This window comes from Homarus americanus, unplaced genomic scaffold (genome assembly GCF_018991925.1).
Source record: "Homarus americanus isolate GMGI-L3 unplaced genomic scaffold, GMGI_Hamer_2.0 scaffold39155, whole genome shotgun sequence".
In the NCBI taxonomy this organism is placed as follows: domain Eukaryota; kingdom Metazoa; phylum Arthropoda; class Malacostraca; order Decapoda; family Nephropidae; genus Homarus; species Homarus americanus.
In genome coordinates, this window is record NW_024737042.1 from 16659644 (window position 1) to 16675884 (window position 16241).

Sequence of the window (16241 nt, forward strand, 5' to 3'; positions counted from 1 at the left end):
ACAATAAGATTAAACCACAGTACACAGTTTCAAAGTTGGAAATATCTAATCAACATGAAATATTAATCCTTACTGCTTAAAATACAAAAATTATTAAAATAACCAAACTAATATTCCTCAATCATTATTTTAGGCAGGTTTTCCTAAAATACCTTAAGAGATAAACCTCCACTGGTGCTACTGTAGCATGTGGTCTACAAGATATTTAGGTCAGCTTAGGTTAGGTTGGTTTAGACTCGAGATATTTTTGTAGACCGCACACAATAGTAGCTCCCCTCCACTCACCTATATATGGACAGTTATATTCAAGAACACAGGTGAACTGATAAAAGTACAGTACCTGGTAAACAGCAATGGGGAAGGTAAGAGCTCCCCTCATCAACATGGTGGACAATATGACAGAAGCCCACCATGGTAGATGTGAGAGGTCATGAATACCTTGCAACCCTGTCATCAATCCCTCAACAAGCCTTGACTGTGCTAATGCCTGGAACCATCCAGCCTGAGTAATGGCTAAACTATCAAGCCAGGCCAGTGATAGATGCCTCTTGGTAACAGTAGTATTTAACTGATAACCACACACAGATGTTAAAAGAAGTTTCCTCTGATATTGTCTGTAATTATGACTTGTATTATTTAAGACACCATGATAACAACACAGCTGGCTAACTGATGGGCTGTATCTCTTTAATAACAACTGTGTCTTGCTGTTATATGCATAGAACTTTCTCTGCTGAACATTTATAAAGATGTTTATATTTCCTTTTATACCTCCATGACAACACCTGGGCAAGTGTTTACTATTAGAGTTGATTTTACAATAATACTGTCTTTTGCAGAGGGTATTGATGGAGGGCTGTAAAGACTTGTGCAGACATCCAGTAACCAGACCATGTATGTGATGAGCCATTGTCCCACTCCTTCACCTGATCCTGAAAGAAAAATACGTCTTTAAACTTTTTTTTCTCAGACAGTTTAGCACCAACATCTACCAAGACTCACAGAGTTGTGTATAACTGGTGTCCATTATTTATAATTTTTCCTCCCTCATACAGAGAAACATTCGTATAATGGACCTTGATCTAATGGTTATTGTCAGTTTGATGGAGGTTTGATATTTAACAGAACCTCAATCTAATGAATTTCCTTTTCAATAAAGTCCGTTAAATGGAGGTTTCATTATTTAACGGAACCTCGATCTAATGGATTTCCTTCTCTATAAAGTCCAGAAAAAAGTAGTCCTGTACAGCACTAATTAGTAATCCTCTAACTACTGTACTGTGTCCTAGGTTCAGTTCCTGACTTGGTACAGATGTGGGAAGAGTGTTATACAGGTTTACTCCATGCTGTACTCCAGTTTCCCCCTGTACTAACAATGGACAATAAAGGCCATAACAAAGTAACAGAGAACAAACAGATTGCCCGAATGACTACTAAACTAATACTGTAAATGATAATCCAACAATGTCATAAAACACTGAAGCATTCTGGTTACAGTAGTTGGTTTTTAATAAGAGTTTCCCTCACTGGCTAAGACTCACACTTTATTTTATCAGCCAGTATTTAAGGCACACAGAACTTAAGTAGGACAAGCATCATACTGTAAATGAAAAACAGAGAAAAATGCAGTTAAAGTTTGTGGCAAACCTTCAAATTATCATAACTCTGGAACCAGTGATGATATTGATGTGATTCAAGTGTCAAATTGTAGCATTGTTAGTGAATATTGAATTAATACTATTGAGAGACACCATAATGTATTATTCTAAGGACATAACAGTGCTTGTCCGACTACAGTTCAGTGCTCCTCATTTTCACTTTCCTTCAGTAACCTGACAAAAGCACCAGGTTATTGAAGATTGTTAAACTATATGATACAGTGAAGAAAATAAATAAAAATAAAATAAAATTAGGTACAGTATACTGTTCAGGCATTCTGGGTGCAGCTTGGAGACCAGAATACTGCTCAATATTATAATGTGTACAGTATTCAGTTTAACATGACTATTAATACTGTTTGGAATAATGTGTACATACAATATACTGTACAGTCACTCAAAAAACTATCTATCTTTATAAAATTTTATTACACAATATGATGCAACAGATGATGGATTTTGACATCACCTGCCGAGACAACAGGCATCACAGAGTTCATTTTGATATTCATCTACCCCCCAGTAAATATAGTCTTTGAGTGACTGTACACACAACAAGGGATCAACTAAAACTCTCTATACAGTGCTGTGTATATTGTGAATATATAAAAAAAGACTGGGTAATGACATAAAAGGCAGTGGCCTTCCGCTAAACAAGTTTTAAGGCCGCTACCCTACACATTAATAGCACCATGAATATCTAGTACATAAGAACATAAGAACATAAGAATGGAGGAAACTGCAGCGGGCCTATTGGCCCATACTGGGCAGTCCCGTTTACACCCAACCCCTAATGCTCATATAAGCATCCAACCTATGTTTGAAGCTATTCAACGTATTCGAGTTAATGATGATATTTGGTAACTTGTTCCATTCATCCACTACTCTGTTTCCAAACCAGTGTTTACCTATTTCACGCCTAAATCGAATTTGTCTAATTTAAAACCATTGTTACGAGTTCGCTCCTGGTTGGATAGTTTGAGTACCTTTGTAATGTCCCCTTTGTTTAGCCCTGCCTTCCACTTATACACCTCTATCAGGTCGCCCCTCGCTCTACGTCTCTCGAGGGAGTGCAAATTAAGATGCTCTAACCTGTCTCTATACTCAAGGTTCCTAATGCCCGGGATAAGTCTTGTCATTCTCCTCTGAATTCTTTCCAAGGATTCTATATCCGTTCTGTAATATGGTGACCAGAACTGAACTGCGTAATCCAGGTGTGGTCTCACAAGAGCAAGATACAGTTTTAGGATGACCTCGCTAGTCTTGTAACTAACACTCCTTTGTATGAACCCAAGTACTTTATTAGCCTTGTTACGAGCAAAAACACATTGTTTACTTGGCTTAAGGTTCCTACTTATCATTACTCCTAAATCTCTCTCGCAATCAGATTTCTCTATGGCATCGTTGTTCATCTGGCATCTGCTTTCCCTGTTTACATCTCCTATACTGAGTACTTTACATTTGTCCACGTTGAATTTCATCTGCCATTTTTCAGACCGTTCGAAAAATTTGTTTAGATCTTCTTGTAGTTTTGCGGAGTCCTCGTCAGATTTAATTACACGTCCTATTTTAGTGTCATCAGCAAATTTGCTTATGTTGCTGTCTATGCCGATGTCTATGTCGTTTATGGTCCAAGTACTGAGCCTTGGGGAACTCCACTTGTGACGTTGCTCCAATGGGACTTAGTGCCATTAATGCTCACTCGCTGTTTCCTGTCCTGTAACCACGCCCTAATCCGTTTAAGGATATTACCTTTGATGCCATGTGCTTCTACCTTTCTAATTAGTCTTTCGTGGGGGACTCTGTCAAAGGCTTTGCTAAAGTCGAGATATACCACATCATAATTGTGCCCCTCGTCCACCAATTCAAAAACTGATGAAAAGAATGTTAATAGATTAGTTAGACATGAAGGGTCCGCTTGTGAAGCCATGCTGGGAATCATTGATCAATCGGTGCTTCTCCAGGTGATTTCGAATAGAGTTTGAAATGATTGCTTCCAGTAATTTGCCTACTATTGATGTTAGACTCATTGGGCAGTAGTTAGAGGATAGTGATCTATCCCCCTTCTTGAAAATCGGTATTACATTCGCTATCCTCCAGGATTCTGGTACTACACCTGTTTTAAAGGACATGTTAAACAACTTTGCTAAGGGCATACTAAGCTCTTCCTTACATTCCTTTAATACTCTGGCAAATATCTCATCGGGACCAGGTGACTTATTAGGCTTTAGTTTGTCTATTTGCTTACTAACATCGTTACTAGTCACTACTATCTCGCTTAATTTGTTTTCTTCACTATCTCTGAATAGAGTCGGTGCCTCGGGTATCATGTTTAAATTTTCGGTGGTGAAAACTGTTGAAAAATATTTATTCAAATTATTGCTCATTTCTCTGTCGTTATCAGTGAGCTCGCCGGTATCTGACCGTATTGGTCCAATCTTTTCTCGTGTTTTAGTTTGATACATTTGGTAGAATCCTTTGGGGTTTGTCTTCGCCTCCTTTGCTATCCTTACCTCATTATTCCTCTTGGCCTTCCTTATCTCGGTTTTAACCCTACTCGCCAATACCTTATAATAATCCCGGAGGTAAATTTTGCCACGATTTATCCTTCTACCTATAGCCTTCCTTTGGCCAATGATGTTCTTTAAATAATTATTTATCCATTTAGGGTCATTGTTGTCTGATCTGAGTTTTTTGTATGGTATGTTCTGCCTTTGTGCATTAAGTAACTCATTATTTAAATTGTCGTGGAACTTGACAATCTCAGATCTTGTTATCAGGTCGGTGTCATCGGTCAGGTTCACCGCCAAGCGCGACACCCCCTCTCTCAGCTGCCTCTTTAAACTGTCAAAGTTTGCCCTTCTGAAATCTGGTACTTTAGTGGAATTTTCCTTACGTCTGCCCTGAAAATCTAACTGGAATCTAATTTCTTTGTGATCGCTGTTTGCAAGTTCGTTCCCTACCTCGACATTGCTAATGAGGTTTTATCTGTTTGACAGAACTAAATCGAGTATATTGTTACCCCAGGTGGGTTCGGTTATATGTTGACTTACGAAACAGTCCTGGATCGTTTCAAGAAAATCCTCTGATTCTGAGTTACCCGTAAGGTCAATCCAAACTATTTGGCTGAAGTTAAAGTCGCCTACTATACAGACTTTGCTGTGTATGGAAGCCCTGCGCATTTCATCCCAGATAAGTCGCTCTTTGACTCTATCAAGATTGGGAGGTCTATATATTACTCCTGTAATTAATTTTTCCCTACCGTCGATTAATTCTATCCAAATTGTTTCTGTATTCTGCTCAGTTTTTATTTCCGTATTTATTTCACACTTCAGATTATCCCTAACATAGATTGCTACTCCGCCTCCTTTCCTGGTCTGCCTATCGGTATGGAACAATTTGTAACCCGCAATTTGGTATTCGACCGGTAACTCATGTGAGTCTACTTTAGTACAGGATGGTCCTGCAATTAACTCAAAAAGGGGAAATATTCATCCATTGGCTGTTCTCAGGTTTTGGTTTGAGAATATATATTTTTTTATTTTTGGCATTTTACTCAAACCTGACCTTCATTTCTTGTGCAAATTAGCGGTTTTTGCAAAATATTAACATTTTCATTTTTAACAGAAACAGAAAATTTGCACAAAAATAGAGGTCAGATTAGAGTAAAACACACACAAAAAAAACCCACACAAAAGAAAATCTATTCTCATACCAAAAGAACCAACCTACCTAACCTAACTTACAAGGAGGAGGAGGAAAGGAGGATACAACTGACTTAAAGTGGGGAGGATACAACTGACTTTAAAGTGAGAAGTATAACTTCAAGTAAACATGGAGGGAGCCTGTGGACAGCCAATGGACGAATATCAACTACCTTTTGAGTTAACTGCAGGACCGTCCTGCACAAAGGCTAGGCCCAAATATTAACCATGACAGAAAATAAATAACATTATCTAACATAAACCAACACAATGATGGTTAAAGCGTAAATTTATAATAGAACACCGGTCTTTTTCTCGCTGTTAATAGGTTTTTTTTTTTTTTACACGGAAAAAAGGGGTAGGTTAAGTTAGGTTACATTTCTTTCAGTATTAGAAATATGGGTGAATTTACAGTAAAGCACTGGTCTTTCTCTCCCTGTTATTAATATGTATTTCGTAATGTTTAGACATTTCTAAGACACTTTTCTTCTACGATATTTCCTCCGGAAATTAAGGATAACAGAGATATTAATTTTCCAATATTATTATATTTGGTCAGTCACAAGTGTCGCCATGTGTTGTTTACGTCTTGCGGAGCTCTGAACCCCCCTCTCCCAGAGCTCCGTTACCTCTGTGTTGGCTTTTTAAGCGTCTACATTGCATGTGCAGGGGTGGTGTGGACGTTTCTTATTGGCTATAGCGAGAGGAGACTTATTACTGTATTGGGCAAGATTTTTTTGTCTTAGTCAATGAAAAATGGGTGGGCATGTCGGGAGCGAAGATTTGAATTTTCAGTACCAGATATGGCTGAACAGGTTAAAGAGCTGGTAAATGTGCATATTACAGCAATCATGGAATTTGAGAAATTTTATATATTTTTTTCTAAAAACCAGTTTTTGTGATATGACCCAGAATGCGAAGCTTAACTTTAACCTAGGTATGTTAATGCCTAGCAATAACTCGCTAGGCCAACATACAGGCAATTAAAACATCTAATAATTACTTAATAAGTAATATTAGGAGGACACGTTGCTACCTGGCATTTAATTGCAATTGTCGAAACCCCCTCCTTCACCCCCCATCGCACGCACTGCCACCTTCATCTCTTGCCTTAGAGCGAGCAGTAAATAAAAGTCAACCCTCGAGGGGTGGAGATGGGTGGGTTATCAGCGTCGCATTCTGGGTCATATCACAAAAACTGGTTTTTAGAAAAAAAACAGCTTTTTGTTCAATCCCAGAATGCAACGCTTAGTTTTGAATACCCAAGCAGGAGGTGGAGAGGGAGGTGACTTGCATACAAGGCTCCGCTAACTTAGGTCCAGATTATGATTATAGACCGTGTAGAATATTTCCAAAATTAGGAACATTTACCGGAAGGTAAAATGTTAATTTACATATTTCAATTAGGATACTCACTTTATTATGGTGATGAAGATCTCCAAAAGCCCATTTCCTTGATCTAACTGAGGCTCATATGCTGCAGAAAGGCCACAGACCCTGCATATTTCCTAATGTTATGTGCCAAACATTTCTTGCCAGAGTCTGCTTGATTCACTAATTGAGATAGAGATTTTGTCATTTGACTGGAAGACAATTTCTTACTATCCCTGGATGAGAAAACATAGGGACCTCGATTAGGGAATCTGGATAACCTTTCCTGAAGATTTTTAACTGGGCACAATATATGAGGAACCCTTGTCTCATCCATTAGGCATTTTATCCTAATAAGTTGAGCTTGGAAATCTTCCCTTTCATTTTTTCTTAGGATCTCCACAGGAAAAAGGGTAACATCCTACTCAGAAAAACCAATAATGATGGATTATTGGAAATTGAAATCAGTTCACTTGTTCTCATACCTGTTGCTAGTGCAAGAAGGAAGGCTGACTTCTGTAGTAATTTATCCCTGTTCAGATTTATTTTGTAATTAGGCCCCTAAGAAATTTAGTAACTTTTTACAGAGACCAAGGTGGGATTCTCTTAGGCCGAGGGGGTCTCTGAATGAAAAAGAACGATCTTAGCATTTAATAAATCCTTGGGTTCAAAGTAATATTAAAACCCCAAGCCAGAGGGTCAACCAATGCTGATTTATAAGATGCAAATGTCAATCCTTGAAGGCCTTTAACTCTGAACAGAAATTCTAAAAATTCTAACACAACTGTTTCCGACAATGATTCTGGAGTTGTTAACTTGATAAATTGTTGAAAAAGATTCCAAGCTTTCTCATTTTGCATAGAAGTTTGAGGACTATGACCTGCTAATACTTTGTTAGCTATATCGGGATTACCCAACAACCTATTTAAACTCCTTTTGAGAAACTCCAAGCGTGAAGTGCCAAGGATATCTCGAACTGAGAATGTAGTTCCTGGTATAGACATCCTTGTTGCAATTGTAGCGGATTCGGGCACCAGTCCAACAGATCCAGGCACCAAGGTTGTATGATCCAATATGGTGCAATTAAGAGGACCTTGCCTTGGAAGGATCTGAGTTTGTGAACCACTTTGGGCAATATTTTCACAGGTGGGAACAGATACAGTAGATTGAATTCCAAAGGTTCCAATCTAAGAATAGTGCATTTCCTAAAAGATTCGACCTCTCCAGAGATGCATAAAGTTGCATCTTGTGATTTTTAGGGAGGCAAAGAGATCTATCTTTGGAGTTCCAAACTTCTTCACTAGACTCTTGAACTCTGATACCTTTAAGGACCATTCTGTTTCTGTCGATACTGGCCGGAGACGGGACAGTGCATCTGACCAATTGTTTTGTACTCCCAGTATATAAGTTGCTAAGAGGTAAAGTGTTTGTGTTACACAAACACTGAAGATTTTTTCTGACAGTTGTAGAAGGGACCAAGACCTTGTTGAGCCTTGATAATTGAGACAAAACACTGCCGTTTTTGTTTTTTTGTCCATGGCAAAAAGGATCGTTATATTCTGTAAATTTGGGTTTGCCGACAAAAGAATAGGACCACTGCTAATTCTTTTACATTTATGTGTTTGTCCCAAAGGAAGTTGCTCCACTTTCCTTGACTGAATTCCCCTATTGAGGAATGGTATCCCATCCTATTTCGGACGCATCCGTACAAACGACCAGACGTGTTTGAGGCGGAACCCAGGGAGAGGAACCGATTAGATTGTCCAACTTTGTCCACCATAACAGATGATTCTTTATCTGAATCGGGAGAGAAGAAGCAATATTTCTGCTTCTGTGGAGCAACTTCGAGCCCAGATGAGATAGTTGCTTGTAACTTAACTTTCCCAATGGAACCACTATTGTGGCAAAATTCAACAGACCCAGAAGTTTTCCCAATCGTCCCAAGAAACCTTGTGCTTTACACAAAAGGCTTCTACTTTGTTCATCAAATCTGTTACTTTTGTTCCTGGTAAACTGACTGACTGCTGATTTGTATCCCACTGGAGACCTAACCAATCCAACTTTTGACATGGTATTAAATTTGATTTGATCTGGTTTATCTTTAAACCAAGGTTTTGAAATAGTACTAGTGTACGTTGGGTCGCCCTTTGACAATCTTCGAAAGAGTTTCTCATTATCAGCCAATCGTCTAGATAAGCAAAGGTTCTTATGCCCTCCTTCGCAAGGATCTTTTTGAGAATGTTTGCCAGTTTTGTAAAGACTTTTGGCGCAAACGTCAGGCCGAATGGCATCACTGTGAATTGATAACTTACATCCCCCACGTTGAACACTAGAAACTTTCTGTACCTGGGGGTAACAGGAACGTGATAATAGGCATCTTCGAGATCCAAGCATTGGGCAGAAGTAGATGCCTCAGATGATCGTACAGGTAAGTGAGCATCTTGAAACTTTTTTTTTTTTTTAATAAATTTGTTCAGGACTGAAAGATCCAAAATCCATCTCAATTTGTCGCTGCCTTTCTAGGGGACTGGGAATAGGCGAGACACGAGACATTTCTCTGACTGTAACAGTTCTATGACACCTCTGTTTAATAGCTGAATTACAAATTCTGTAAGTAAAGGGGTTGGTTTTTGACCTTTTTTTTTGGGGGGGGAGGGGGGGAAACGTTAGGGGAGAGCGCCTCAACCAAGTCCATGTGAGGCCCCCTTTGATTGTCTTGTAAGCCTATATGGAAGAAGTCCATCTGTTTTCCCAACCCCCTAGACGACCCAGCTGTCTGGCTTCATTGGAAGGGAGTGGATGCTGATAATTTTCAGCTATTAAATTACCATTGCAAACGTATAATAATCTTCCGCCATGATCGCCTACGTGACCTCCTACTCAGCGTGTTTCCTCCATAAATCATCATGTGCAAGAGCTCCCGTACACATCACGTGGACAATCAAAAGTGTTTTGTTTTTTTGCCACTGATTAAAATAGATTGTGATTTAATTCACGGTATTTTTTGCCCAAATCAGATTCGATTGTAATTTTGGGTCTCTCATATTTCGAAATTCAATTCATTTCCGACCATGGAAATCTGCGATGGGTGTCACTTCAATTATATAGAGTTGATTGTAAGGTTTGGGGAAAAAAAACGAACAAGCTACAGCATTTTTTAGATCTCATGGTGTTTTCCCGACCTCAGTAAAGTGTCCTAAGTGTAAGAACGAGTGTAAATATCGTCAAGACCAAGATAGTTGGCATCAGCGTCAGCCACCTGTACTGATCTCAGAATCCGACGACGAACCAGAACCAGGCCAATAAGGTAAGAAATAAGTGATTCCATCATATGGTGAGAGTTAGGTTAGGTTAGGTCAAGTCATGTCAGGTCAGGTCAGGTCAGGTTAGTTTAGTTTAGGTCATCCCAAAAAAAGGTTTGGCTTATATGTTTTTCTAGTGCTTTGGGTGTATTTTGTATTCACTTGGCCATGATTTTTGTCAGAAAATGCCCCACCCAAAACTCCCGATAAATAAAAACAGGCAATTTCCGACAAAAATCAAGGTCAAAACCAATCAAAACGCACAAAAATACACTAGAAAAAACATAGTGTTGATTTTCTAACAGAGTTGTGTGAGCTACTGCAAATTTACTGAAATATGCTTTTTCTTATAGTTTTTGATGAGTTTTTAAAATTTTTTGGTAAAGGTGTAGAAGAGGGTGACCACCAGAAGGAATTGTCCGAATTGGCTGAAATTTGTTCTACACACTAATATCATGATACTAAACACAAAAATGGAAACGACAACGCATAGAACCTGACCTAACATACCCATAGGTTGGGTATGTTACGTCAAGGTCTATTAGGTTCTATGCATTGTCGTTTCCATTTTTGTGCATACTAGTGTGGAAAAAATTTTGGTAAAGGTGTAGAAGAGGGTGACCACCAGAAGTTGTTTGCTGATTTTCTTTATTTTTGCTGTACTTGTTGCTTTGATGATTTTAAGTAAATTAAAAGAAAGGACAACTTTCTATTATGATTTTAAGTATTTTTTAGCATTATTTTTTTACTTACTCTATCCCGCTTCACAATTCTCCTCCCGGCGCCATTTTTGTTGTTTATCTCGCTGAATCCCTTTTCAAGAGACGTTTCCTAAATGATGGTGAACTCTTCCACATATTCCTCCTTGCCAATGCTGATGTATATCAACCTCAATATTAAGGTAAGTTGCTTAACACATAAATTAACACGATAATGCATAGAACCTGACCTGACAAACCCATAGACTGGGTATGTTAGGTCAGGTTCTATTAGGTTCTATGCATTGTCGTTTCCATTTTTGTGTTTAATATCACATTAGGGCGTAGAAAAAATTTCAACCAATTCGGACAATTCCTTCTGGTGGTCAACCTCTTCTACACTTTTACTAAAATTTCAACCAATTCGGACAATTTCTTCTGGTGGTCATCCTCTTCTACACCTTTACCCGATTTTTGCTTTGTTCTCCATTGAAAATCACCTGTTTCTGCAATTTATCCAACAAAAATCTCCAATATCCCAACACCTTCCCGTGTTGGGGGAAGGGAAGGGGAAGGGGGGAGTATCTAAAAAAACGACTGATTTCCGGCGGAAATGAGTATCAAATTCATTCGAAACTCATCAAAAACCACAGGAAAAACATATTTTGGTTAATATATAGGACTAACCCGCCAGGGCTGCATAGCGCCGATGAGGCCATACCATAAACTGAGCGGAATACAGAAACAATTTGGATTGAATTAATCGACGGTAGGGAAAAATTAATCACAGGAGTAATATATAGACCTCCCAATCTTGATAGAGTTAATCAGCGACTTATTTGGGATGAAATGCGCAGGGCTTCCATACACAGCAAAGTCTGTATAGTAGGCGACTTTAACTTTAGCCAAATAGATTGGATTGACCTTACGGGTAACTCAGAATCAGAGGATTTTCTTGAAACAATCCAGGACTGTTTGGTAAGTCAACATATAACCGAACCCACCTGGGGTAATAATATACTCGATTTAGTTCTGTCGAACAGAGAAAACCTCATTAGTAATGTTGAGGTAGGGAACGAACTTGCAAACAGCGATCACAAAGAAATTAGATTCCAGTTAGATTTTCAGGGCAGCCATAAGGAAAATACCACGAAAGTCCCAGATTTCAGAAGGGCAAACTTTGATAGTTTGAAGAGGCAGCTGAGAGAAGGGGTATCCACTTGGGGGTGAACTACATGACCTCACATGATGTGACCTACAATGTACCCACAGCGGGCGACCTCACCCTACCTGGAGACCTGACGGTTGAGATTGACCTGATAACGAGATCTGAGGTTGCCGAGTTCCACGACAATTTAAATAATGAGTTACTTAATGCACAAAGGCAGAATATATACAAAAAACTTAGGTCAAACAACAATGACCCTAAATGGATAAATAATTATTTAAAGAACATTATTGGTCAAAGGAAGGCTATAGGTAGGAGGATAAATTGTGGCGAAGTTTACCTCCGAGATTATTATAAGGTATTGGCTGGTAGGGTTAAGACCGAGATAAGAAAAGCAAAGAGGAATAATGAGCTGAGGATAGCAAGGGAGGCGAAGTCAAACCCCAAGGGATTCTATCAAATGTATCAAACTAAAACATGAGAAAAGATTGGACCAATACTGTCAGATACCGGCGAGCTAACTGATAACGACGGAGAAATGAGCAATAATCTGAATAAATATTTTTCAACAGTTTTCACCACCGAAAATTTAAACATGATACCCGAGGCACCGACTCTAATCAGAGATAGTGAAGAAAACAAATTAAGCGTGATAGTAGTGACTAGTAACGATGTTAGTAAGCAAATAGACAAACTAAAGCCTAATAAGTCACCTGGTCCCGATGAGATATTTGCCAGAGTATTAAAGGAACGTAAGGAAGAACTTAGTATGCCCTTAGCAAAGTTGTTTAACATGTCCTTAAATACAGGTGTAGTACCAGAATCCTGGAGGATAGCGAATGTAATACCGATTTTCAAGAAGGGAGATAGATCACTATCCTCTAACTACCGTCCAATCAGTCTAACATCAATTGTAGGCAAATTACTGGAAGCAATCATTTCAAACTCTATTCGAAATCACCTGGAGAAGGACAAGTTGATCAATGATTCCCAGCATGGCTTCACAAGCGGGCGTTCATGTCTAACTAATCTATTAACATTCTTTTCATCAGTTTTCAAATCGGTGGACGAGGGGCACAATTATGATGTGGTATATCTCGACTTAAGCAAAGCGTTCAACAAAGTCCCCCACGAAAGACTAATAAGAAAAGTAGAGGCTCATGGCATTAAAGGTGATATTCTAAAATGGATTAGGGTGTGGTTACAAGACAGGAAACAGCGAGTGAGCATTAACGGCACTAAATCCCATTGGAGCAACGTCGCTAGTGGAGTTCCCCAAGGCTCAGTACTTGGACCATTATTATTTATTATCTACATAAACGACATAGATATCGGCATAGACAGCAACATAAGTAAATTTGCTGATGACACTAAAATAGGACGTGTAATTAAATCTGACGAGGACTCCGCAAAACTACAGGAAGATCTAAACAAATTTTTCGAATGATCTGAAAAATGGCAGATGAAATTCAATGTGGACAAATGTAAAGTACTCAGTATAGGAGATGTAAACAAGGAAACCAGATACCAGATGAACAACGATGCCATAGAGAAATCCGACTGCGAGAGAGATTTAGGAGTAATGATAAGTAGGAATCTTAAACGAAGTAAACAATGTGTTTTTGCTCGAAACATGGCTAATAAAGTACTTGGGTTCATACAAAGGAGTGTTAGTTACAAGACTAGCGAGGTCATCTTAAGACTAAATCTTGCGCTTGTGAGACCTCACTTGGATTACGCAGTTCAATTCTGGTCACCGTATTACAGAATAGATATAGTATCCTTGGAAAGAATTCAGAGGAGAATGACAAGACTAATCCCGGGCATTAAGAACCTTGAGTACAGAGACAGGTTAAAGCATCATAATTTGCGCTTCCTCGAGAGACGTAGAGCGAGAGGCGACATGATAGAGGTGTATAAATGGAAATCAGGGCTAAACAAAGGGAACATTACAAAGTTACTCAAACTATCCAACCAGGAGCGAACTTGTAGCAATGGTTTTAAATTAGACAAATTTAGATTTAGGCGCGAAATAGGTAAACATTGGTTTGGAAATAGAGTAGTGGATGAGTGGAACAAGTTACCAAATATCATCATTAACACGAATACGCTGGATAGCTTCAAACATAGGTTGGATGCTTATATGAGCAATAGGGGTTGGGTGTAAATGGGACTGCCTAGTATGGGCCAATAGGCCCGCTGCAGTTTCCTCCATTCTTATGTTCTTATGTCCAGAAAATGCCTAAAATTTCACCATATCATAGCAAGTTCTTTCTGTTTAATATACCAGGGAAGTTAGGTATGGTTAGGTAGGTTTATTTGGTTTGGTTGGTTAGGTCTGTTCTTCATACCCAAAAATGTTAGGTAGCGTTATTTAAAAAATATCCATTTTTTAACATATTTCCCCAAACTACAACAGTGTCCACTATAATATAACAATGAGAATCCGGCGTTTTTATAATTTTCAATCAATTTCGCTCGCGAGTTAGTCATATATAATTACCAATATTCTTGTTCGGCGTGTACTAATAGTTTTCTCCATGGATGTTCAGTAAACAATACTTAAGACAGTCAAGGACCACCTACCACGGTGATGCTCGATCATTTGTTTACGTTCGTGTAGTTGGGGTGGATTATCCCGGGTCAGTGAAGAACGACGCGCACCTACAGTGATTTACACACACACACATACACACATATGTTGATGATGTATTATGTCTCTGGCCATGTAATGAGGACCTAAAAGCTTTCCTGCCACAACTTAACAACTTAGCTCCCTCGATAAAATTCACTGTGGAATTAGAGCATGACTGTAAATTGCCATTCCTAGACTGTCTGATACACAGAATAGGTAACACTTTTAAGTTCAGTATTTATAGAAAACCTACTAATGTGTGTTCATACATTCATTATTATTCTGCCCACCATAATAGAGTCAAACAGTCAGTATTTTCAACACTGTTTTTACGTGCTTTGAGAATTTGCAGCCCGGAATTCATTGATGAGGAATATAAATATATCTATAATATTGGCTCAAACCTTAAATACCCTAGATCAGGGGTTCTCAACCAGGGGGGGGGGGGATTCAGATTTTCAGGGGGGGGGAAACTGATTCGGGAGCAAGAGATATGTTCGATGAGAAATCAATCACAGAATTTTGGCCCTTGATGTGCGATTCCTACCCAAAAGTGGCAGAAAGAGCTGTCCGTGCATTGCTTCCGTTTGTGTCGACATATCTTTGTGAGTCAGGCTTTTCAACTCTGTTGCAAATTAAAACGAAGAAACGTAGTAGATTAGAGGTAGAAAATGACCTGCGTTGTGCCCTTTCAAGCACTCCTCCGCGTATCCCAGAATTGGCGAAGAAAAAACAATCACAGGTTTCTCATTGACTGTAATCTTCATCTGAATAAAATTAATTACAAATTTACAATAACTTGGTATTCTATTGAACTTTTTGTTTATTGCATTATGCTTCAGTGTGGTCTGTTAAGTAATTCATTATAAAAAAAAAACTATTTTACTTTTATTCAAGTTTTATAAATCCATCATTTTCAATTGGCATTTAATTTGTAAAACTCCACTATAAAAATAATCCATGTAAAATTGTAAATGTATATGTACTAATATGGAAAAAATAAAGGATTTTCAGTATTATATGCATATTATTTGGAATGCACTTTTTGAGGCAGACAATCTTGGAAAGGAGGGGGGAATGACATTCTGACATAATAATAATAATAATAATAATAATTAACGGTTTATTGAAAGAGCTTGGCAGCCAGAAGGCTGAAAATATACAGTTACATATTTGGGGAGTGGGTTACGAATTACAAATAATATACAAGTAACATAAGTGACACAAATAAGACATATAGTAACTTAGATGGGGATCAGCTCAAACTGTGATTGTTTTTTCTTCGCCAATTCTGGGATACGCGGAGGAGTGCTTGAAAGGGCACAACTGCCCTAGATCTTTCATAGACAAATGCCTGAACATTATTAAGAAATCTTTTTATAGAACTGATCCCAAGCCTACCCATGACCATAAGAATCTCTTAGTATTACCATTTCACAAAAATTTCTCTCAAATTCCTTTACAACTTAAAACCTGGAACGTCAATGTGGCATTTAAAAACTCAAGCATTGTTAAACAAATGTTAATCAAGAACTCCCCCAACACCATAATTGGTTGCATTTATAAAGTTCCTTGCAAGGAATGTAATATGTTTTACTTAGGCCAGACAGGTAAAGATCTTGTAACTAGACTTAAACAACATAAATATAGTGTTAGGACAGGCCAGGAATCCAATGCTCTGTTTGTTCATTTGAGGGATAACAAG

At 38.4% G+C, this 16241-nt stretch overlaps 1 protein-coding gene across 3 annotated transcripts in view; it reads right to left on the reverse strand.

The window, feature by feature from the left end:
- The window catches only part of LOC121872750 (cytochrome c oxidase assembly protein COX18, mitochondrial-like), a 49637-nt gene extending 35047 nt beyond the window's left edge, over positions 1–14590 (reverse strand). The window contains exons 1-2 of one of the 3 annotated variants that reach the window (XM_042375796.1): positions 14488–14590; positions 341–932 (exon numbers count right to left, since the gene is read on the reverse strand). In XM_042375796.1, coding sequence (XP_042231730.1) covers positions 341–910 — 570 coding nt within the window. In that variant the 5' untranslated portion in view covers positions 911–932; positions 14488–14590. Of the gene's footprint in view, positions 1–340; positions 933–14404 lie in introns of all 3 variants that reach the window. The other 2 variants (XM_042375795.1, XM_042375797.1) reach the window with 2 other exon arrangements.
- Positions 14591–16241: the final 1651 nt, after the last annotated feature.